The sequence below is a fragment of the Ciconia boyciana genome, chromosome 12 (genome assembly GCF_034638445.1).
Source record: "Ciconia boyciana chromosome 12, ASM3463844v1, whole genome shotgun sequence".
Classification (NCBI taxonomy): Eukaryota; Metazoa; Chordata; class Aves; order Ciconiiformes; family Ciconiidae; genus Ciconia; species Ciconia boyciana.
The window spans coordinates 22,292,060-22,314,930 of record NC_132945.1 but is presented as its reverse complement, the minus strand read 5'-3'; the positions used below and the strand labels follow the sequence as shown (position 1 = coordinate 22,314,930).

Here is a 22,871-nt window from a genome sequence, read left to right as displayed (position 1 = left end):
GGTGCCCTTGCTCAGATGTGTTTATGAAAGAGAAGCAAGGAATTGGGGTGGACTGAGTGTAAGCCAGGGTGAAAACAGGAGGTTGAGACTGCTGTGTTTGGCTTAAGGGGGAGCAGTAACGAAATGTGTTTACTTAAGTGTTTGTGTAATTGTTTATGTTTTCTTTTTTTCTCAATCCCTGTATCAGTGATTAGAAGCTTACGTTAATTGTAAAGAAATTAGATAAGTAAAAATTCCCCACATGGAAACTTTTGCCCGCAGCAGAGGAGGTGGAAACTACAAGGGAAACAGAAAAACATGTGATACACTGATCTGTAGAAATATATTTTGACATCGTGAAAGTCATGAATGAGTGATTACTTTGTCATTGTAGGTAGGCCTGCAAATGAAATCAAACTAGGCCAGTCTCTCTTTGTGTAAGAAGTGATCTGAGATCAGGTTGGTCCAAAAAATCAAATTAGTTTGAAATCTGGTGAGTTTTTAAATTGAAGTTTGCCACATTGGGTAGAGCCCTTTGGTGTACTAAACAGATCTGGTAGCGTAGGAAAAGATCCACACAGGCAGGAAAAATAAATATAGCAAGCAGTACCCCCAAAGGAGTCCCACCTCCCGAATTTGCAGGGTGCAGGAAGGACTGAAGCTGCAGTTTGTGTCTGGGCAGAGATACTGTGAGAAACTCAAGGCGCATTTTGCAATGTAGCGTGGGAACTGTGCCCAGAGCAGAAGCACGCACACATGGGAGAAGCAGAGGCAGCCCAGAGCAGGAAGTCCTTAAAGTCATACACAGTTTGCCTATGGCTCCACCACAGCCCCTTCCAGCTGGGTTGAAGCTGCTTGAGAAACCATCCTTTTTATTTCGCTGGGTGTCTGTGTGTTTCCCTGGGTTTACTAGCTCACCACTCCATGCTCTCCCTCTTTTCTCCCCATCTCTCCCACACTTTGACCTCACACCATGAAACTGTCAGAGTGAGGAAACATTTTGAGCTGAAACATTCATTCCACATTACGTGATTCTAGATTAAAGGCAGGAAACATTTAACCCTTCAACAGCCTTCTCCCCTCATCCTGTGAAGCCTCGGTTTTAAAGCTCCTTGCAAACCATGTGTAAGTAGGTGGCAAACACTGATGCTTTTTAGATGTATATTCTTGTCTTACCGATGGCTTTTACCAGTAGCAACAGCACAGGGATTGAGGGGTGTCTGGGCTTTGCAAACTGAACGTACCATCTCAGCCCAGTTCATGATTCTTGGTTCTTTCAGTGTTGAGACATGTTTGCACTGTGGGGAAAATGTGCATTGCCAAACATATAAAGAGATGAACCTTTGGCTCCATTTGTTTCGCTTCATTCCCCAGTGTGAGGTTCATAAGTGCAAATGGCTAAAATTAAAAATACAAAAATAGATAAAATGAGGAATCTCAACGATTAGCACTCAGGATTTAGAAACAAAACTTCTTGCTTTCTTTAAAGCTGCCTAATAAATAACACTAGCAGAATAGCACTTGCATATAAAATGTATAATTTCACAGTCCTGACACAAATATGTATTCTGGGCTTTAAAAGCTGCTCTTATGGCAGATTATGGCTCTCCTGAGAGTTAGTTACTGCTCTCCAGCACAGACTGGTGAACACTAGTCAGATATATTTGGTATTTGGTACTAGCTCTTGGACTCGGGACTTCATAGGTGGTCTTGGCAGTTAAAAGGGTGGATAAGAATGGCAACTCAGACCCTCTGTTCATTGCTGGAGCTGTACCAGTATCTACACTGAGACCAGCAATACTACTGTAGTCCTTTAGGAGAAGAAATTACTTTGACATAGGCATAATGTAACCACATGGGCTGGAATGTGATAAAGACGTGAAGTTTTCACCACTGCTCTGAAGGGATGTAGATGGGAAATGCTAATGGCTCTCCAAGGCCTAAATTCTGGTTTTCTACTTCCAGACGTGTAATTCTCAGAAATGTCATTTTGGTTCTGCCTCAGAGAACCCATGGTTTCCCAGTGACTCCTTTTTGTGCACTTGGGAGGTTCTCACAAATGTTGACCTCCCGCACCGTCCTCAAATGGAGGGATTGGAGCACAGACTGTTGAGCCAGAATTGCCATCACCACTTTCTCTATATTCAGCGCTGCCGCCAGCCTATTACCTTTCCCAGTGCTTGAGGAAGAGTCAGTCTCTCTTACTGAAAATCAAATGCACACAGGAGCATGATTTAAAGATTTTTATGCCTCTCTTTCATTCCCCTATCCCACGGCTCTTTACTGACAGTCACAGAACTGCTGAGGTGTATGACAGTATATTTTGTTCTGCTAGTTAAATAATGAAGAGTCTTGCTCATTTGAAATTATAAACACCTTTGCTTATAGAGCATGAGTATGAGTTCTAGTCCCCAACAAATGTAAAAACAGCTCAGATACCCATGATCTTCATCAAAAATAGAGAGGCAAGAGGACAGGCTGTTGCACTTCAGTGTGATATTCCAAAGTTGTTTCTCTTTTTCATCATGGCATAGGAAAATATTGAGAGTTTTGAAGTGAAATACAATGCAGAACACTGTGAAGAGTGGTGGCTCCGGCAAGCATCTGGAAACCTGGATCACAGTCAAAAAGTGACATAATTCAACTCTCTTTGTGAGAGTTCAAAGGCTACATCAGAAAAAGCCCAACCCCTGCTTATCTAGTGAGCTTTCTAACCAGCAGAGAAGGTACAGTGTGTCTCCAGATTCAGCAACAAAACTAATATCTTTTCAAAATGACCAGTTACTGATTGCTAGTGTTCTGCATTATTGCCCAGAAAGAAGAAAAACATTATCCTTAGGAACAGTCTCCACAATCATCCATAATAACAGCACAAGGTATGCATACTTTCACCCATCATATTTAGAAAATGCACAGCTTCCCCTTGACCTGCTACAGAGAAGACAGTAAGTGTCTGTGTGATGAGATCCAGAGGCTGTGTCTTGAAACCCATTTGGATAAAAAGGAAAATGTAAAAAATGTATCTTCTAAAGAAAAGAAGATTGGTATGACAGCTCCTGAATGAATTGGATCCTAGGGTTTACAGAGCCTATCAACTCATCTCTCTGCTTCATATTTGGTGTTTTTTCCATCTGTAGGAACCGTGCTGAAACACTACCATTTAGGATAAACTTTGTCCACTTTGTGATGGATAAAATTATTGTCAGAGGAGGTTGACAGATGAAAGGAGACTAGAACTGGGTTTGCTGCATTGCTCTCCATGCTCCTGTTTATTCCAAAATCTTCAATAATGGGCAAAAATCTGACAGAGCAGAAAATCACCAGCTGTTCTGAGCTCATCTACTGCTTGCACAGCTGCTTAGAGAAGAGAACTTGCTTGATTAAACTGAAGAGATTTCAGAGAAGAGCAGGAAAACTTTACAAGAACTAAACAGGTTTAAGTAAGCAATGACTACGCAACTCAAATGAGCTCAACATTGTAAGCACAAAAAAAGGGAAGGAAATATTGGGCTAAGCCAGTGAGAGCACTTGGGGAGAAATGGCATGAATTCAAAGGTTTGTCTAAATACAGAGTTGTACTGACTTCATTTAGATGTCCTTTAAAATGCTTTAGGAAAATAAGGTAATAAGGTCAAAAGGCTAAGTAGACACTCTTCTTTTGCTATAAACCATGTTTGGAGTTAAAATATTTGGAAATAAATTTTAAACTAAACAGCAAAAAATATATTTCTAAGCCTAAGGAAGAACAATTGCAGAAGTTTTTGCTTGCTAAATTAAACGAGCACAAAGGCATGAATGGAGAGGACAAGGAAGGGCAGAGCCAGTGAGAACAGGGGTGAAAAATTATCAAGGGAAGAGTCTTGCTTTGTCTCCAGAGGTGATAGATTGGATCGTCTTTTCTAGCACCATTGTCCCTGCTTTTGAGGTTTTTAGAGTGAAACTGGAGATCTTTTTTAACTTTTAATTGCATGGCTTTCCTGTGCTAGACCCAAAGGACAGCTTATAAGAACTCTGAAAATACATTAACAACTAACTACTAGCAAATATGTCATTATGTTCTGCTGCTTCAGGGTCATGTGCTGGCTCTGCAAACATAGCTGCAGCTCTAGCAGAGTCAGTGTGATTTTGACTCAAAGTCTTCTAGCTTGCCAGTGGGCAGAGGGAAATCCAGCAATAACAATAAGCTGGCAGCCTTCCAGTTTGCCCTGTAAAACAATTAGACAACTGTTTTCTGGTACAGACTAAGTTTCTTTCAATGTCTCACAAAGTTACTCTTTCTTCTTCATTTGTACACCTGACATAAATCTGGTGAGTGTCAAGGTACCCTGGGTACAAATATTTATGTGTGAGCTGTTCCTTGAAATCAAGATCTGAATTTTCCATTTTGTTTCTGTTTCAGGTGTAAATGTGGGATCCAAACAACTCTGAGTTTAAGGAATTGGGAATCAAGATCTGAATTCAGATGTTAAGATTTAAGCCATCCTTACTGCAAATGCAGGCAATTCCTTTATTTCTCATTGGTGATTCTCTCCTGTGGATGCTAAAGTGCATGGCAAATATGTGTCAATATCCTTCCTCTTACTTATGGACACAGTAACTTCGATTAGGAGATCTGGCCAAGATCATCAAGCAAGTCTCAGGGAAAGTTAAAAATTATTTTCCCATCTCCCAGGTCACACTGTATTTCCATGGGGAACCACTGGCAACGTGTGAGAAAGGCAACTGACAGAAATACTGCAGAAAATAGCCATTTACAAGTATCTTCAATAACTTGTAAGCCAGTCTTGGTATTACTATAATTGTGCACAGTGCCAGCATGTCAGTAATACTTTGCTCAGTCAGTTCCTAACATAGCTTGTAATTTAAGTAACTTTTTCCAACTTTTAATTACATTCTTGTGTAATACAACTCACTGTGCTTTGTGCATACCTTGAGGGAGGTGGTATGGTCTGGTAGTTGTTGTAAAGAGTTGGGAATTAATTACAAAGGACACAGTTTTTGAGTTCCTCTCAAGTACTTGCTCAGCTGTGTAACCTTGGGGCAAATCACTCAACTGCTTTGTGCCCAAGTAAACCCAGCTGTAAACCATCTTGAAAACCAGATGGTGCACAAGATTTAAACTGCTCAGGAGAATGAAGAGGGATGGGGAAAAAAAAAAAAAAAAAAAAAGAATTCTACAGCTCGTTGCTGTTGGTATTGCTTCTAATGGAGTCAATCTGGACTTAACCAATATAACTGAGAAGAGAATTTGCCTTGATATAAAAAAAAAAAAACCCACTCTCAAATCTTTTTTTCCTTTCCTCTCTTGACTTTATGTCAAGTACCTTCTCTCGAGAGGCTTAATTTTAAACCTTCAGTAGAATACATGTTTTTGCCTGGCAGCCTGAAGATTCTAATTCAGGATCAGGTTCTACATGACTAATCTTTGATATTTTACATGATTATTTTTAGGCACTTAATTCTATAGCGTTCTCTTCTCCCTGCTTTTTATGCTACCATTCTCCTTCCTCAGCCTTGCTTAGCTTCAGCGGCACAGTGGTGTGTTCTGGTGTTTAAGTACTGCACTGCTAATAAAAATGCTGAGCTCTATTGTCTTCTGTAGATGGTATGTCCTGGCTTAAAACCAGTATCAAAGCTATTACAGGATCTGTATTGCTGGTCAATGAACAAAGAAAATGCTATACTCACGTTTCTGTAGCAGAATAAATGTTTGCCACATGTTAGTATTTAGGAGAAGACTTAAATGTTTCAGTATTTTTTGGCGTTAGCTAAAATGTAGACTTTTTTCCCCACCAGTGCCGCAGGAATGTGGGAATACTTACTTATGTAGGAGTACAAATGTAGGAATACTTGTGTATACTTCCACAGCAGGGTGTATTAGGTTATAAGAAGGGAAAAAAATATATTTTTAGTCTAGTATAAACAAGGAACATTTAAAGATGTGAGATGTAAAGGAGTCATTTTATACGCTACTCAGGAAACACCTTGCATGTTTTTATTAATCACTATTGAAGATAAAACATTGACAGGTTTGAAATTTGTTGAACTTTCTTCCCAAATAAGAAAGGATTAGAGCTGAAAGAGTAAGTTACAAACAAATTTAACAAGCTAGAGCACCTAATTCTCTTAGGCTCTTGTGAAAACAAATGTTGCCAGCAAATTGTCTTCAGCAAATTTAGCCCTTGTTATACAGTACTGGGATGGTAAAATATTTAATTGCTATTCAAAATTGGTGATCATTTTTCCAATGTAAACAATTTTTAGTTTGTGTGTCTCTTGCAAACTCTTTGCTCTATTTCATGTTATTGAATCTTTAGATTCAATATTTGAGCTATGCTATTAGTAATTTAAAATATTGAAATTCTGTGCTAAAAAATGCCATACCAAAGTGCCTGCAATGAATAATGACACTGCTCAAACATCAAATTGTTAATTAACCATAAGCTAAAGTAGAAATCCTCTGTTATTGTTTGAGTCCCTGTTGGGATGATCTAACTTTCCTTTTCCCCTCCTACTACCACTTGAAACTAATTTTTAAAAGGTGCAGTTCTTTTGTGTGAATAAAAGAATTTTAAATTAATCAGAACACAAGACATTCTCAGATGACCAGCTGTGGAAAACAATAAATAAAACAGAAAGTGAGCTGTAGATAGAGCAAATCCAGGTGATAAGGAAAATCATGACTAGAGCTGTCTAATATAGGGACAAGAAGAATACAAAATACATTTTCAAGCCCTGAGCTATATAAATACTCATGAGACTCAATTTACATTTTTGCTGCTCATAATGAGTAAAAGGTTGATTTAGCTCAATATTGCCAGCTGAAACTGCAGCTGGGAGTATTTTTCTATAGCCATCAAACTAGGGTTTTCCCTTCTGAGTTCCTGAGTGTAAATCATTGAGCTCTACTTCATTTCATGGTCCTGTGAACTGCTCATATGGTCTGTTCAAAGAAAAGATTGTTACATCATGACTTTTACATGGTCCAACCCAGTTTCTTTCCACTCTCATTGAGAATAGAATGATGGATGCTTCATGTTGTTGTTATTGCTACCATAAAACAGGCCAGCTCACAGAATACAGCTTCAAATCCCTTTGTACATGCTGAGACAACGCAGTGAGATGCTGCTGGTGAATATGTATTGATAGACTGGTGATTTGGATGCATTGCGAGGTATTGAGTAAAGTCTGGTCTTAAGGCAAATAACAGAACAATGAATTCCCGAAGACAGCAATTTCAGGCATCATAAAACCTTTTCTTCTTTAAAAAAAAGATCTAATGAATTAAATGTACTTTATGTGAAGGCCTTGTTTCTTTAAAACAGCATCTTGAACTTGAAATCTAACTCATTTGGGGAAAAAAAAAAGTTAAATAGTTTTAGGTCACCTCCTTGCTCTTGATTAATACAGTCCATTTTTTTGCAGATTTTTAACCATGCTGCTCTATTTGTCCCTCTCTCATTGCCATGTAGGAAACCTACAGAAAAATGAGAAGTACACCATTGAGAAACTGACTACAAAATGCTGCTACAAGTATGTATTTTGCCCATATAATCACTTTCAGAAACAGCCAATATGCGTTTAAAGAAAAATAATCTGAAAAAATAGTGATTTTTTTAAAATCTCCCTTTAAAGAGACACTGTAAGGCTAAAGCTTGCATATGAACCAATCTCTCCCCAAGTTGCTACTAACACTTTCTAAACTGCAATTTAAAAGCTTTCAATTACTACTTTTCACTATTTATGATCTTCATTTACTTTTTGCCTTTATTTAGCAGTCCTGTGACTAAGCAAATCTGGTAAATTTTGCTTGCTCAGTATAGGTCACGTCACTCTCCTCGTGTCTTGCCATAGCTTATTGCCTACATTTGGGAATACAACCATCCCCAAGAGAAGTCAATTCTCTTAAAAGTAGGATTTAATGATTTTTATTAATAAAATCCACATTTTAAGCCTAAACTATTTGACTGTGTCCCTTTCAAAAAGGAAATCATTTGGGACAAACTATTTTTTAAATCACAGTTTCTAAATTCTTGCTCCAAAGAGCAAATTCTGTAAGTTCCTTTGCTGAATGAGTATGGGATGTTTAAGGAAGATGTAAAGACAAAATGAAAGAGCTTCTCACACAACCTGATTGCTGAATTTCAGCGACACACCTTATTACCAGCTTATTTTCTTGCCTTTTTTTCAGGGCTGTGGAGAACAATTTCTGTTGGCTACATCAAAGTGTAGTGGCAGATTTCCCTTTGGAAGTCAGAGCCTGTTTCAAACGTCTCTTTAAGTCCTGCATATTTGGAGACTTGGGTCGGACAAGGTGGAGGCCTCTTCGTTTCTCTCCATTGCAGCTCCCAATCATCCTGCTGACCTCCTGGCAAAGCTGCTGGAAGGCTTCATGCACTCCTTCACAGTTCTCCCGGGCTGAGACTTCATAGTAAGTACCTCCCAGTTCACTGGCCAGCTGGAGTCCTTCTTTGGAGGACACCTGCCTGGCTCGCAGGAGGTCTCCTTTGTTCGCCATCAGAAGCAGGGGAATGTTAGCATTCGGGTGAATCTTGCGGATGTGCTGGTGTAGGGGACGGATGACTCGATAGCTCTCATAGTCTGTGATGGAGTAAACAAAAACGAAGCCATCTGCCCAGTAGATTGAACGGTTTATCTGCTCTTGGCAGCATATGCTGTCAGTGTCATCCTGCCGTCAAAACCAAGAGGTGTGAGATTAGAAAACTGAGAATAAGGAGCAGACAGAGCAAACAGTCATACAGCACTGTTAGCTACTTGGAGCTTTGTTTTAATGTGTGGCTGTTTCTCAATGTACAGGCAGAAACCTCTCTGACTGCTGGGGAATGTACCAGGCACAGGAGAAATTTCCACTGTGTCAGTAACATATCACAGGTAAGCAGTAATGTGGAGTGGAGAGGGGTCAGAGCAAATTGGTTGAAAATAGGAGAACAGCTAAAATACTGATATTGAAAAGTTTGTTCTGTATTCTATTGTACTAAACCAGCGTGACAGAAACCCGCGCTTTTATTGTGGATAAAATTGTGATGGGCACAGTAAGAGCATTATAAAATTCAGCAGGCTAGTCACACTACTGCAAGTGAATGGTTGTCCCCCAAGGTGGGGGACATTTTTCAGGGCTTTTTCCAATTCTGTATTCTATGTCTCCGTGGACAGTGGTTCTCAGTAACTCTGTTCGGTGAAGCCTGACAGGTTTTTCTGCCCTGTAGGTCTCCAGATAGTCAAAGGCAAAGTTACTTCGAAAAAGCAATTTGTTACAAATAACCAATTACTGGAACTGAAAATGCGGTGAAATCTCTTTGCTCATTTCTAGAGCAGCAGTGGGTTTATATTACTGTTTGGTTGGTCACACGTTTGTTCAGTCCATCACCACTCCTACTCAGACAGCCGTAACAATCACCAGTGTTGGGAATATAAAACTGAATACAATACTGTGGGGCTTGAAAAGAGATCAGCTCACTTTTCAAGATGAAGCTATTTTCAGCTAATCCTCTATTCTTTGTTATCCGTGCTGGCATGTAACCCAACCAGATAGGGAGATCACTGTTGCAGTTATTGCTAGTATGCTTGGTTTGTAAGAACTGACATTCCTGTCAATATTACAGGCTTTCTGGAACTTTGTAATTTCCTTCATATCCAACAAGGCACTAAGCATATTCAGTATTCAGCTCTTGATGAAGTTGGTAGGAATTAGGGGCTTTTGTCTATTTTAGGGGGAGTTCAACATCATAAATACAGAGCCCAAATTTGTATTATTATTGCTAAATTCTATTCAAGAAATCTTCATCAACTTCAGGAACATATGTTCCATTATATATTTATCTATAGAATATATATCTGCCATTCACATTCATTTTATCAGAATTTGCGTGTGCTCAGCAATCTCCCAAAACAGATCACTTCTATTTAGACACCTAAATATGAATTATAAAGCCTAACTTCAGGAAGCAGAGGTGGAAAAGAATGAGTAAAACTGATCAGTTCTGTTATGGTAGATCAGACAGTAAAAAAGGACTACTGACAAGGCTTTTCTGTGAGAAGAAGGAAGCAGAATTTCTGAAGGCTCAGAGTATAAATTAGGCTTACAACTTGCATCAGGAGTTCTGCTAACTAACTGTCCTTCGTAAATATTTCAATATTGCCTGTAGAGACCCTGGCTCATCATATCTAGTAGTTCTTTGCCCGTGACAGCTCACAGTAATGCTGAATCCTGTCAGCAGTGAAATTGTTTAGCAGATGCTTTTATCACTCCTCTCCCTCCCCAAACCCCTCAAACCCAAAAATCCAACAGAGTTGCACATGGAATGAAGAGGGATCCTCACCAGCAGCCTTGTTTAAAAGGTTAACGAGAGTGAACTCAAGCTGGGACAGGGCAGACTGTGGGAAGAAGGGCAATTTGCACTGTTGGTATCTGGGTTGTATCCAATCTGTAGATAATTAGCCACCCTTCATGTCCTGCTAGCCTCTTTTCACCAGCAAACTCCTTTCATGGGGAAAAAGAACTAATTGCTCTGGCAAGCGTTTGAAAATGTTTTTGGAGAAGGTGTACATTCAGAGAGCCCTAATGAGCAGAAATTCTCAGTTACTGCAGCTAGGCCCACCCAGTAGAGAGATGGATGGATAATCCCCAACGGAATGCTTTAGTCAGGAAAATCAAAGGCTAATGGGCTACTTTTTAAATGGAAATCTCTGCTCCAGAATGAATTTTGAAACACACAGTCATTTGCCATGTATAGACCAAGCAGGAATGAATCACCTAACAAAACCAGTTATCTGTTTGCTTCTGTTTCTCTCTTAAACATTAACATTTCCGGTGTGGCTAGAATCCCAAGTGATTCCACATGACTTGCTCCTGAAACACTGTACTCAGCCTGCAGAGTGCAAGAAACTCTTCCTTAAGGATTTTGACAGAAAATCTGACCTATTCTCAGTCTTAATAAGTCCTGTTCAGGAACAGTCCCTTCTAATGATTTCAGATACATCCTTTGATGCAAACAGAGATACAGGCTAAGATAAGCGTGTCTGTGGGAACTGTTGAAACAGTGCAGACCTTTGACTGGGACAAAGAAAATGAAACTCCTTCCTAACTAAATTAAAATCGTTTCTGACTAAGAAACCTCAGCTGTTGGCATTACTAAATTTTGTGGAGCTCTGGCTACAGTCACAGAACTTAAGGGCATAGACTTAATTAAAACAGGGAAACCGGAAAATAAACATACATCTGGTATGAAAGAGGGAATTAAATTCTTTCACTCCCTCCTTTCTCCATGGGATAGAACAGAGAGGGGATTCCCTTTGCTAAGTGTTTATCAGGCAGTCCCAATTGTGCCTAATCACCACCAACAGCTTCTCTTTGCAGGTCCTCTCTAAGCAAGCTGGCATAGGGCCTTTGTGCTATTAAGTCCCACTTGAATATCTGGAGGACTTCCATAGCCGCTTTTGTTTCCTTTTAGTGTCCAGAGTAAGTGAGGGGTCCTCTCCACTGCTCTGTGCAAGCCCAGCAGCAGAGAGTGTGGAACTTTGTCAAAGATTTCTGCTTAAATCTACTTCCAGTCATCTGAGAAAATGGAAATGGTAATAGAGGCTGTGGGAGCCTTGCTTATCCTGTTCTGTAAGCTCAGGGTTGAACAGTCCTACAGCACAGAAATGAACCCATGCACACATGAGTCCGTGCAGACAAAATAAGGTGTATAAAGCTGTCCAGGGCTAGCCTGAAAGAGGATGAGAGAAGGTGGTGTTCCCATCCAGACATACATTTGGCCAAGTCAGAGCTTAGACTGAGGTTAAGGCCAAACCTAGAAGTTTAGGTTTGATGGTGACAAGAGGATACCTAATTTTATCATGAAATCTCAGCTATTCTATAGGAATTACTACTCTCGTGAGATTTCCACCATTCACGTAAAAACAAATTTCATTACATTTCCTGCTGCTTTGACACAATTTTCATCCTCTTGTTCTGCATGTGAAGCAGATCTTCAAAAAAAGACATCTTAATCTTAGATCCTGCTTGAAAAAATATTTCTAGAAACAGGTTCCTAATCAAATATTAAATGTAGAATATCTAAAACACTGATAGAAAGAGGGGTGTAGATAAATGCTAACACCTTAAAAATAAGGAATAAATAAATTTTTTTTAAAAAGTAAGGAAAGCACTGAAAAGCACCCTAGTTGGAAATTACAACTGCTGTGAGGCCTGTCCTCTTGGAATCATAGAATCATGGAATCATTAAGGTTGGAAAGGACCTCTAGGGTCATCTAGTCCAACCGTCAACCCAACACCTCCATGCCTACTAAACCATGTCCCGAAGTGCCACATCTACATGTTTTTTGAAGTCCTCCAGGGATGGTGACTCCACCACCTCTCTGGGCAGCCTGTTCCAATGCTTGACCACCCTTTCAGTAAAGAAATTTTTCCTAATATCCAATCTAAACCTCCCCTGATGCAGCTTGAGGCCATTTCCTCTTGTCCTATCACTTGTTACTTGGGCAAAGAGACCGACACCCACCTCACTACAACCTCCTTTCAGGTAGTTGTAGAGAGCGAGAAGGTCTCCCCTGAGCCTCCGCTTCTCCAGATTAAAAGAAACACCTTTCTAGAGAAGAGAGATTCTGGGTGTATAGAAAGGTCTAAGCCGAGCCAGCTGGGCCTCTAGGCAGGTAAGTTTTCTGCCATGCAGGGACAGAAACCATTTGACAGGAAATAAAACAATCAAGGAGTTGGCAGGAGCAAGCCAGACTATGATTTTACTGCTCTTTAGGCTTGGGATGCAGTAATGTGTTTGAAATAGATTTGTTTTAATTCTGACTTACTCTTAAAGGAGTCTGATTTAACCTCTTCAAGGGCTCGTTTTGGCAGGGCTTAAGGTACCCGGTTAGCCTTCATTTGGGTTTGAGCCCAGGAATATTTCTGCTAAGTGGAGTTACTTACAGATGGAAGTGCAGGCAACAAACAAGAGACAGTAACTGTGCTGTAAAGTACTGATGCACTGAGCAGATATTTTACCTCCAATGAAACAAAGGGAGTATCCTGCACCTGTAGAGAGATCTGTTCCCCATCTATGGTGAACTTTCTTGAATACAAAGCACCTGGTGGAAAAGTAAGATCATTAGAGTCAGTGACAAAGAAGAAACAAAGAAGAAAGAGTACATAAAGGCAAAATGGAACTGTTGAAATCCAGAATTTTGAGGCTTATGATATGTTGCTGCTTATAGAAAAGTGAACGGCATCAGAGTGGTTGTGTGACTGTTTACTTAAGTAAAGGGGGTTTGTATTTGCTATGTGGTTGGATGTTTTGAATGTAAAGGTGGGAAAGGTGGCACTTGTATTGAATCAAATAGTCCAAGTGGGCGCATAAATCCCATTCAGGTTTTCAATCCATATTGTTAACTTTTTAAAATATGGACTGCATATATTTTTAATCTCAAACCAAGATATCCACGTGTTGTCTGTAAAAGGAGTGAGCTGTTTCCTATTGCATTTTTCTGAAAGTTTTTAAAAAAGGAAAGTGTTCTCATTTTGGACACAGAGTAAGTGACTATACAAAACGCCTAGATGCTCTTTGGGATTTGTGTGACCTTAGCAGTCAGTTTGGTTGGAATCCCCAAAGACTGGACACTTTGAATCTGACTTCTGGTTAATCTGAATGACACAGATTCAGGGCCAAGTGCTAGTTCCAAACATCTAGGACTAATCCAGCTCTAATAAGACCATCACTCTTCTGGGCTTGAACTTTATTTTATTACTGGAGTGTGGGTTAAGTGACAATGAAAACTTAAGTTTCGATCTTACAAACTATCCGTGGTTGTGATAAGGACAGCTTCAGAGACTGATGTCATCATCATTTTACTTTAGAACTTAATACAAGTCACATGGATATGCGAAGAAATGCTATATCCACAGCTGTTGTGTACAGTCTTGTCCAAATACAATTGTCACCGCTGCATCTAAAACAATGTACTTCATCTCAAACAAAGAGAAATCCCATCCATTGGAAAGTAAAGAATTCAGATTAACAGGGAGGTCAGTTAGTGACAATAATGTCATCACTCCTGAAAATCATCTTTGGTTCAAGGAAACAGGTGGTTTTATTCCAGTGGAAAAGAGTCTGAGCTCATAGAAACATTTACAACATAAGGAAATTTAGTATGGCAAAGTTTGCTGCATCTGAATCCAACATTATCATATTATGTTTTCCATAAGATATACTTCAGTCATATACTGACTCTGTGAGGTGATATAGCCCTTCTGGGATTTTTTTTAAAAAACACATCAGATTTTAAGCTGAAAGGATGTTACTGTTTTATGGGAAGATACTGCACCCCCGAACCAAGACCAGACAACGTATTATTCCTACTCCGTAATGCATTGCAGAAAAAAGAGCAGGTACTTCCAGAGACTGACTGCGCTCTGCCTTGTACCCAACTGAAGGAGAAGCACAGTTGAATGATCACAAATACACTGCCACCTGTTTCTTATTTCTGGCATATTTGTTTCTTCTACAGCATGGCTGTTGGGCTGGTAGCTTAATGAGAAAAGCATGTGGTTCTCAGCAATGTCTCTGGCAGCAATCCATTGCAAAGCTCAGAAGTCTAACTTGATGTACAGTCTCTCATAGAAGAGATGAAGGAAAAGAAAGAGAAATAGTGCAGCCAACCATCAAGGTTACTTAGGGTCAGTGAGAGGGAGCTGTAGGAGGAACTTTCAGATTGTATTTCATCAGACAGGCAGAGATCAAAGGTGTCTCGTACTGCCATCTCCTTTCCTAACCTATCATTCTAAACTCAGCATGCATCTCCAAAGTGAAGCAATTGCTGCTTTGAATCCTGTCCTCCTTCACCCAAAAACTGTGAGATGGCCTATGTGTGGGATGTGCTAGTAGGTCTGAGCACAGTGTACGTAGATCCTTTCTACAACACTGGCCAATACAGTTGGCACTTTCTTGGAACAGAGGCTGTGCATTAAACAGTTCACATGAACACATCCTCTGAGGTGTCAGGATTAAACAAGAAATGCAGTAGAAGCAGTTTGCATGGTCACTTTGCTTCTCTTATGGAAAGAAGACTTCAATTTGGAAGTCTCCCTTGTCATAAAAGCCACTGGAAAAAGGGAGTACGCAGGAAAAGTTCTGAACTGACTTTTACGCACTTTGGAATTCCTCTGGCTTCCCTGGGGTTGCAGAGAGAGCAGCGTTGGGTTTCTGCGGTTTAGTCAATATGCAAGTTGTTCCTTGAGTCTGCATTTTAGTATAGGTATGTCCCCAAGCAAACCTTTTACTCTGATCCTTTTCCATCAGGTTGGAAAAAAAACAGCTAAAAGGATCATAAATAATGAACCTTTGATTTATTGCTTTCATAGCTTGAGGCTATTAACTGAAAATATGCACCTTATGGACATCTAACACTGCTTGGCTTTCCTGTAATATGCACCAGTCACAAAATAGAGTCGATTTCTTTTCAAGCTATCTGCAGTACTGCAGTAGAAAGCAGACTCACCAGTATTGGCTTCATAGTCTCCAATAAATCTCTTCGTGAGAAAGCGCACAACCAGGGCTGTAAAACAATGAAAAAAATATGGGTCTTTAACGTGAACCAAAATCAATCTTTGCAGAACACATGTAATATCTTACTGGAAGAGTCAGTATCATATGAAACCAAGTTAATCTTCGAATTGCTCACATATTATTCTGCAAATGCTTCTCTCAACACTCACAGAAAAAGATCTGGGTCCAGGCTGTGATACCTAATGCAGAGTTTTTCGCAACTTGTATTGGAAATTACCCCTTAGATTCAGTGTGGCTATTCAGTGTAGGACACGGAGGTTTGTTTGTTGTGATTTCAGGTATAACAATCTGGCCTTTGGTTTGAAATAATTTAGAAAAAGAGCAACAAGCCAGTAAACTGAAACTAATCCCAATACCACATGTAAGACCTCTGTGTCATATAAGAAGTGAGGCTGATGGGTGTAATGGTTCTTCCCAGCCTTAAAAATCCTCAGTCCTCCTCATGAAACCCATTAGTGATATCTAATCACATCCAGCAAACAAACTGCATGTGCTCTGCACACATGAGTCATGCTGCAGTGCCCTGGGCCGCCTTATTCACCTTAACCTGCAGTGCTTTCTTGTACCGTTGGATTAGAATGTTTTTCTTTCTCTTGATCACTTTATAACACTTAAAATCCTGTTGTGGCAGCAGTAACTTATATTCCTGTAGTGCTTTCATCTCAGCAGATTCCTAATCATTTGCAGAACCACTTAGTTAATAGCTAAATAAAAGGGGTTATTCTGCAAACAACTGTATCGTAGATTTCATTTAAAATAATCATTTTTCTCATAGTGGATACTGAGTCACCTCTTTAGCACCCTTAAATGAAATCGACTGTGCAGCTATCTTCAACAAACTACTTAAAAATAACATGAAAATGTGGCTGCTTCAAGTCCAAAACAATCAAATTGTTTTGATTGTTACTGAGTCCTGTGGAACCTCAGATGTAGTAAAACAGATCTGGCCTTATTAATTTCTGAAATCATGAACCATATATTCAAAAGCAATAATGCTCACTTTACCATCTTTTCTTCCCCTCTCCTTTGGAGAATAATACAGGAAGACACATCTCATACGCTGTTATTTGTCTGCAGAGCATAAAACATTTACAACAGGAGAATAAAAACCACTAGTCCCATTTTTGGGGTGTGGAAATTTAGACACGGTTAAATAATTTGCACAAGACTAGGTAGAATTATTTGTGAGTACGGAGCTCCCAACACAGTGCCCTCTCCTCTTAACTGCCACCTCACATTGTCTGCTCACACAGACCTACAGCAAATCTGCCTCACAAATTATTCCGTGCATTTTCAAAAAAATAAATAAAACAACCTTAAAATGTTCAAGCTGCAACAGTTAAAGAGTTTTCACAGCTCAAGCTGCAACAGTTAAGAGTTTTCACAGCCTGGGGTCCATCCGAGCTGCAAATTAGCTGGAAAGTGCAGCAGCAGCAAGAAAAAGCATGGAACTACACCTGTGGACTTACCTGTCTTGCCAACGCTACTGCCGCCCAGTACCACGAGCTTGATGATTTTGTTGGGCACGCAGTCTAATACAGGATACTCTGGTATGGGGAGCAAGAGAAAGTTAGTAGAATACTGTGACATAGTATCCTGAGAGATGAGACGCATGCCAGAAATGAGAGCTGTTCAACTCCAGTAGGAGTTGGGGGAGAAAAGAAGGAAAACAGCTTCTCGGTGTCTGTTCTTGGCTGTATATCCTTGGATAGAGAAGCCTTCTCATTTCATTTAAGTAGCTTTCCTGAGGAATGTTAGAGCGACTGGCCTCCTCTTCCCGATGCCTCTGCTCAGACAGCAACTTTGGAAAGCAAAAGGGAACTTTTTGATCAGCCCCCGTGAAAACTGACTCCTCCATTCCCCAGCCAATCACAAGTGAAGCCATGACATTCCTCCAGCCGGGCACCGAGCGTGTGCCTCCATCAACCACGCTCCCTCGCTCGCTCGCTGCTTTATCTCCCCGCTGCCTGTTTTATGTGCTGTCCCTTGGCTCTTTGCTAAAATGAAATTCTTCTGTTTTACAGTCATCACGGTAGCGTTTTCAGCGTGATACAGTCACCCCCATGCTCTGCTCTAATTCCACTTTGAATAATCCTGTTCTGCCTGTCTAGTTTCTTTGCATTTTCAATTGGCTCCAACTCCATGCTCTGTTGTTCTCCCTGTCCTATTGTGTCCTGCAGTTGGGCCCCTTCAGAGTGCCGAAGCTGATGGGATGCTCCTCTTCAGGAAAGCAAACACATTTTTTCCCCCCCACGGTTTTTAGGCAGCTGTGGGTTATTCCAAAATACTAGCTCACATATGTATCCTCCAGGATACATTTGATCTGCTGGTTTATGCATGTTGTTAGTCTTAATGGCCCACTGGAATGCGGGTTAGCATTGGGCTGGGACACTGCAGTTTCTCCAAACATGGAAAAGTGAATTTAGGGCTGGCGACAGACTTGGGAAAGCTGAGGAAGGACTGGGTATCCTTCAGTGGGGCGAGCCAGACAGAAGGAATGAAGAAAGAATTACTTCTATAGGAAAACCCAGCGTAGTTTTAAGACAGCTGGCAGCTGCAAGGTATGTCGGGATGACAGCATGTAACTGTACACTAGCTACAATCAACTCTCAGTTATCAAGGATAATGGGGAGGGAAGAAAAAGGGAAGAGCAGTGGAGAGGGAATGACCCAGATAAAGCAAAACTGCAAATAATATAAACCAGATGTAAATTAAACTACAGAAAATATAGTTAGAGCATTCGTCTTTGAAAAACTTCTCAAAAGAGGTCTGCAAGGGGCAGGAGCAGCTTTAGGCAGCAGTGGGAAGAGGCGAGCCTGGTGCAGGCAGCATGCTTCTGAGACATGTACTCTGTCACGCTGTGTGGGAGACATGGATATGAACGGAAAGTGGCACCGCAGCTAATCCACCCACAGATCATGGAGACCTGAGGATGCAGATTTTTCCCGTCTTCTGTACGCTCCTAGCAGGCAGAAGGTAGGCATGGTTCATTATATAGAGGCTGCAGCCACCAAAAAGACTTTTTCTGCCCAGCTGCTTTCACACCACTGCTTTCAATCACAGCATACACATGAGTTCTCCCCAGCAGGTTTTAGAGGCCAGGGGTATGGCTGCGAGCTAGCACAAGAGGATGGGAAATCAGGCCAGGTCTCTAGATTACTACCCCTTCCCAAAGCACTGGGGGCCAGGTTGTCAAATGATCTTGATTTCCACGCCAGCATCACAGAGGGTGTGCTGAGTGTGAACTGGCTTTAGAAAAATCCAGCTTTGGTGCACAGCAGTCCAGTGAAATAAGCACAAGATTCAGAAGATTTATGGATGTGTCACTTTTCTAAGGCTCTGTTTCCCCTCTAAAAACTACTTCTGAAGCAGTATTTGTGCGGAGTTGCTGTGTAAGCACCAAGTGTTATTACTTTGACCGTCATGACAGTCAGCTGATGAAGAAGTGGAACAAAATGTCTGGAGGGCTACCCAGCTCATGGTACTGGGAGGGAGCCGCCTGATCATGTGTCTTTTGGGACATGGCTCCTATCTGAACGGTTTTCAAATCTTCCAGTGTGAATTTGCTTCCAGATTTTTTTGCAAACACCCAAACACTGAAAAATCTTTTCCAGGAAATTTCATTACCAGGGTGCTTTAATCTCACACAAGTTTTGTAAGAACAGGCAAAATGAGAGGAGGAGTAGGAAAATACTCAAAATCTTGTGGTCAATTAACAGAGCACTTTGAAATGTGTTATTGAGCTGGACACATTATAAATTCTGGGATTTGGGATTAGCTAGCAGCAGTATGTAACTGTCCACCTCTCTACGAGTAGGATGTTGGAAACCTTGTTACTGTTTGTTATTAAAAGCATATGTTAGTGAGTAATATAAAAGTATTCATCACAATAGTCCTCCTATAAAAACAAACATGTATCTATCTGCTTCTAGGTGGCCAGAAGAGTTTCAGCCTAGGAAAAAAAGGCCAGGTAAGTTAAGCAAGATCATGGAGAATATTCTATATGAGCAAAGACATTCCTAGAAGAGTACAGATCTGCTGGCTTGCTCCAAAAGACAGGCAACACAATCAACAGAAACAGAAGTTAAAGTCCTTTTGGGTAACCAAATGTTGTGCCAGTGCTGAGGAACTCCAGAAGGATCTCACAAACGTGAGTGAGTGCACATAAAGTCAGTGGGTGAGCTTTAGTCTAGATAAATGTAAGGTAATGCATCTAGAGAAAAAGAATATAAACTATGCTTAAATGATGCTGACCTTGGACGTGGCACTCATAAATTAGGAAAGAGACCTTGGAGTCATCACTGGCAGTTCACACTCATCAGCTCAGTGCGCAACAGCAGTAAGCAAAGCCAACAAAATAGCATTTTGTAGCATTTTGCTGCTTACGTAAACCCTCAGAGCATCCCCACCGCCAGTGTGGCATGCAGTTCCCTGCATCTCAACAACATAGTGGGGACTGCGAAGGCACAGAGCAGGGCACCAAAAACGATCACAGGCGTGGAGCAGCTGCTGTACGAGGAGGGACTGGAAAAGCTGTTTACCATGTGCTTGTACGGATGCTGGTGCTGACACAAGAGAGGAGATGTGTGGGGGGAGGAATGAAAGACCAGCGGTGGAGGAAATGTTGAACTGCTTCTTTTGGCAGCTGTGATGGCTTCTGGTTGCTTAAAACAAATGTGAAAGCAGTTTTAGACTGCATCTTGGAAGAAGACCAATCGATTTCTAGTTCCTTTGCTAATATGGTTCAATCTAAATTTCTTATGCGCTAGCCCAGGCTTCTTGTGCTTCTAAGCAAAGCTTGTTTCCACTATGTGCAGAAATCTCTGTCCAGAGAGAATGGGTCTTAGTAATAACAAAAAAAGAAGCATACTCTCCAAAAGTTTTAAATCTATTCTCAAGCTCTTTCCCCACCCCCCAGTCATAACTTTTGGGCTCTAATTCTGAAAGAATTCGAGTAAGATATAGAATCAAAGCCAAAGGTTTTAAAACCTGATCCTTATCTGATTTTCTAGATTGTCAGAATAGTCTTTTCACTGAGTGAAACCATGCAGAAGGATTCACACTATTTGAGATTGTATAACCCTTGGCACGTAGAATAAGAATTGTTTTTAAAAGAGATTTTCATTGTTTGTGCACAATGGACTTATATTTAGCTAAGAAAACCATGTTTTAAATTCAAATTCTCTTGGAAAAACAATAGCTTAAATTAGAGGGAGAATGTTTGCAAAACTCAGAGCAACTTTGAAAACATTTGGATGATTCTGGAGATTTCACTAACCACGTCTTGGGTTGCTCCATGCAAAGATATGTGCCTTTGCATGCTGCACAGAGATTATGTTATTTCCACACCAATTTTTTTACAGATTTATTTATTGGTCTATGTTGCTTTTGGCTACGGTTTCTATAAGATTTTCTATTTTTATTGTTGTTGGCACTCCTACACATCTTCAGAGATGAAGCATTATAAAAATAAAAATATTTGCCATTACCATAGTGCTTTTCATACGAGGATGTCAAATAGGTTTTAAAACTGGATATAATTATTCCTCATACTTTTTACAGAAGGAGTAACAGATGAGCAGAGTCAGAGCGATCTTGCTAAGATCCCAGGACGGTGGGGAAATGGCGACTGTTGTCACTCTTTCCCCTTCTGCGTAGCACTGGTAAAAATTATTTTCTTCTAAAAGTCTATTTGTAACGGTTACATTTGCCTCCAGTACCTCTCAGATGTTTTTGTACAGTATCTCGATGTTACGGTGACATGGCTGGAGAAGTACGGCTCATTTCTCAGCAGAAATGCTAAATGTGGTGCTGGGGAAATGCCGGTTGCTTTGGCAGATGCTGTGATCAAACTTGTAGCTGGCGGCTCGTGTACACGTCCCCCACTCCTGAATGTATTTCAAACAACAACAGATTGATCTCCGCAGCTTTGTCTGGCTGTCTTTGTTCTTTGTTGCAAACTTGGGGCCCAAAGGCCAGTTCTCACACTGCACTAAACAAAAGTACTGCTTTAACCACCTTTTTGCTCCCAGTAACTAAATACCCTCGAGTTGGGAAAGGCAAATAAAGAGCATCTTTGCAGGAGATAAGAAAGGAACAGAACAGAATGTGATGTGCATGAGGAACCAGCCTTTCCCTGTGTGCTTGGGATTTCACCTTGTGCGGAGCCTGATCATGGGTAAAATGCATTAAAAATTCGGCCGTGTGGTTCAGCAGTAACCTCCGAAGATGTTGTCTGGGGACAAGACTGCTGTTTTAGCACCATAATTGTACCCAGCACAAAGTTGTTCTGATCCCGAGGTCAAAGGGGAAGGAAGTGTCCTCAAATGCTATTGTGACAGCTGTGATAAATCATATTTGATTCTATTTTGGGATGTAAGGGAGGCGATCATTTAAATATATAGTGAAATTTGGCTAAACATTGTACAGATTCCACTATTTCTGTATTTCCTGTCCCTAATTTTGTTGCATTGCCGCTCATGGAAACCCTGTAAGGAGCACGTGTCCTTTTTCACTTTTAGCATATTTTGTAAGGATTTTTTTTTTTTAGGTTGCGGAATACTCTCCCTCGGGAGCCTGTAGTAGATGATGTGGAAAGTACAATGTGTATAAGAGAACATCGCTGCAGGCGAGCAACTCAAATAGAATGGAAACATCTTGGCCTCATAAGTTTGTGCTTCGGAAACTGAAGCGTCCTCCCTTCCCCGCAGATATTCCCACAAGGTCAGAGCTGGAGTAAGGGGCGGCGTGTGGTAGCAGTCCTGTCACCGCTGACGGTGTGCTCCATGGACAGCACGAACAGAGGGCTTCCAGCCACCTTCATCAGCGCTTTTCACCAGCGCTCAATTTATAGTTAATACGAAATATGAGCCAGGCTCCTTCCAGCTTTGACACAATTCCGCAGATCTTAATCAGCCAGATGACAAACATTTCTACCCATCTCTGGCTTCAGGAGGGATGTTTTCCTCTGATCCGTGTTTGCTTTTGGTATGCACTGCGTGAAGTGCTATATGGCCACTCGGCAACATTTTTCACTCCTTTTCCTCCTGGGTTTACAATAGACGCCGTTGTCATTTGTAGCGCTGTGCTCTGAAAGAGCCCTTTTTGTGATGTTGCTGAACCGGGGATGCGGGGTGCAGAACTGCAAAGCATTACTTGGTGCAAAACCACTGTCCGACTCCATCATCGCACCAGGCATCGTCGTAAAAACCCGTTTGTGGGTGCTCACGACCACTGAAAAGAGTTTCGGGAAACACAGAGTTTCAGCATGCACTTTCGAGGCGTTTCGGGGCTGTGGGGTGGCCCTGGCTTCCC

At 40.9% G+C, this 22,871-nt stretch overlaps 1 protein-coding gene and 1 long non-coding RNA gene across 3 annotated transcripts; one reads left to right on the top strand and one right to left on the bottom strand.

Annotated features, from left to right (window-relative positions):
* Positions 1-5,934: 5,934 nt before the first annotated feature.
* LOC140658617 (ras-like protein family member 11A-like) lies at positions 5,935-17,499 on the bottom strand. Its single transcript, XM_072877259.1, has 4 exons — positions 17,027-17,499; positions 15,490-15,546; positions 13,001-13,083; positions 5,935-8,668 (listed from the first exon to the last, which is right to left on the bottom strand). The coding sequence occupies exons 1-4, from the start codon at positions 17,169-17,171 to the stop codon at positions 8,201-8,203; spliced, it is 753 nt and encodes a 250-aa protein (XP_072733360.1). The 5' UTR covers positions 17,172-17,499; the 3' UTR covers positions 5,935-8,200.
* Positions 8,807-22,300, top strand: LOC140658618 (uncharacterized). Of its 2 annotated transcripts, none has more exons than XR_012044797.1 (4): positions 8,807-8,871; positions 19,490-19,527; positions 21,120-21,220; positions 22,108-22,300. It is a non-coding gene; the product is annotated as an uncharacterized lncRNA (long non-coding RNA). The 2 variants fall into 2 exon arrangements; XR_012044796.1 differs by lacking the exon at positions 8,807-8,871 and adding an exon at positions 17,956-18,118.
* Positions 22,301-22,871: the final 571 nt, after the last annotated feature.

What these genes read in the sequence shown, in the direction of transcription:
- LOC140658617 (XM_072877259.1), bottom strand. Translation starts at nt 17,171, where the DNA reads ATGCGTCTCATCTCTCAGGATACTATGTCACAGTATTCTACTAACTTT. An exon ending in CAGTAGCGTTGGCAAGACAG is followed by an intron (nt 15,547 to 17,026) that starts GTAAGTCCACAG and finishes ATTGTTTTACAG; the next exon opens with CCCTGGTTGTGCGCTTTCTC. An exon ending in AGACTATGAAGCCAATACTG is followed by an intron (nt 13,084 to 15,489) that starts GTGAGTCTGCTT and finishes CTTTTCCACCAG; the next exon opens with GTGCTTTGTATTCAAGAAAG.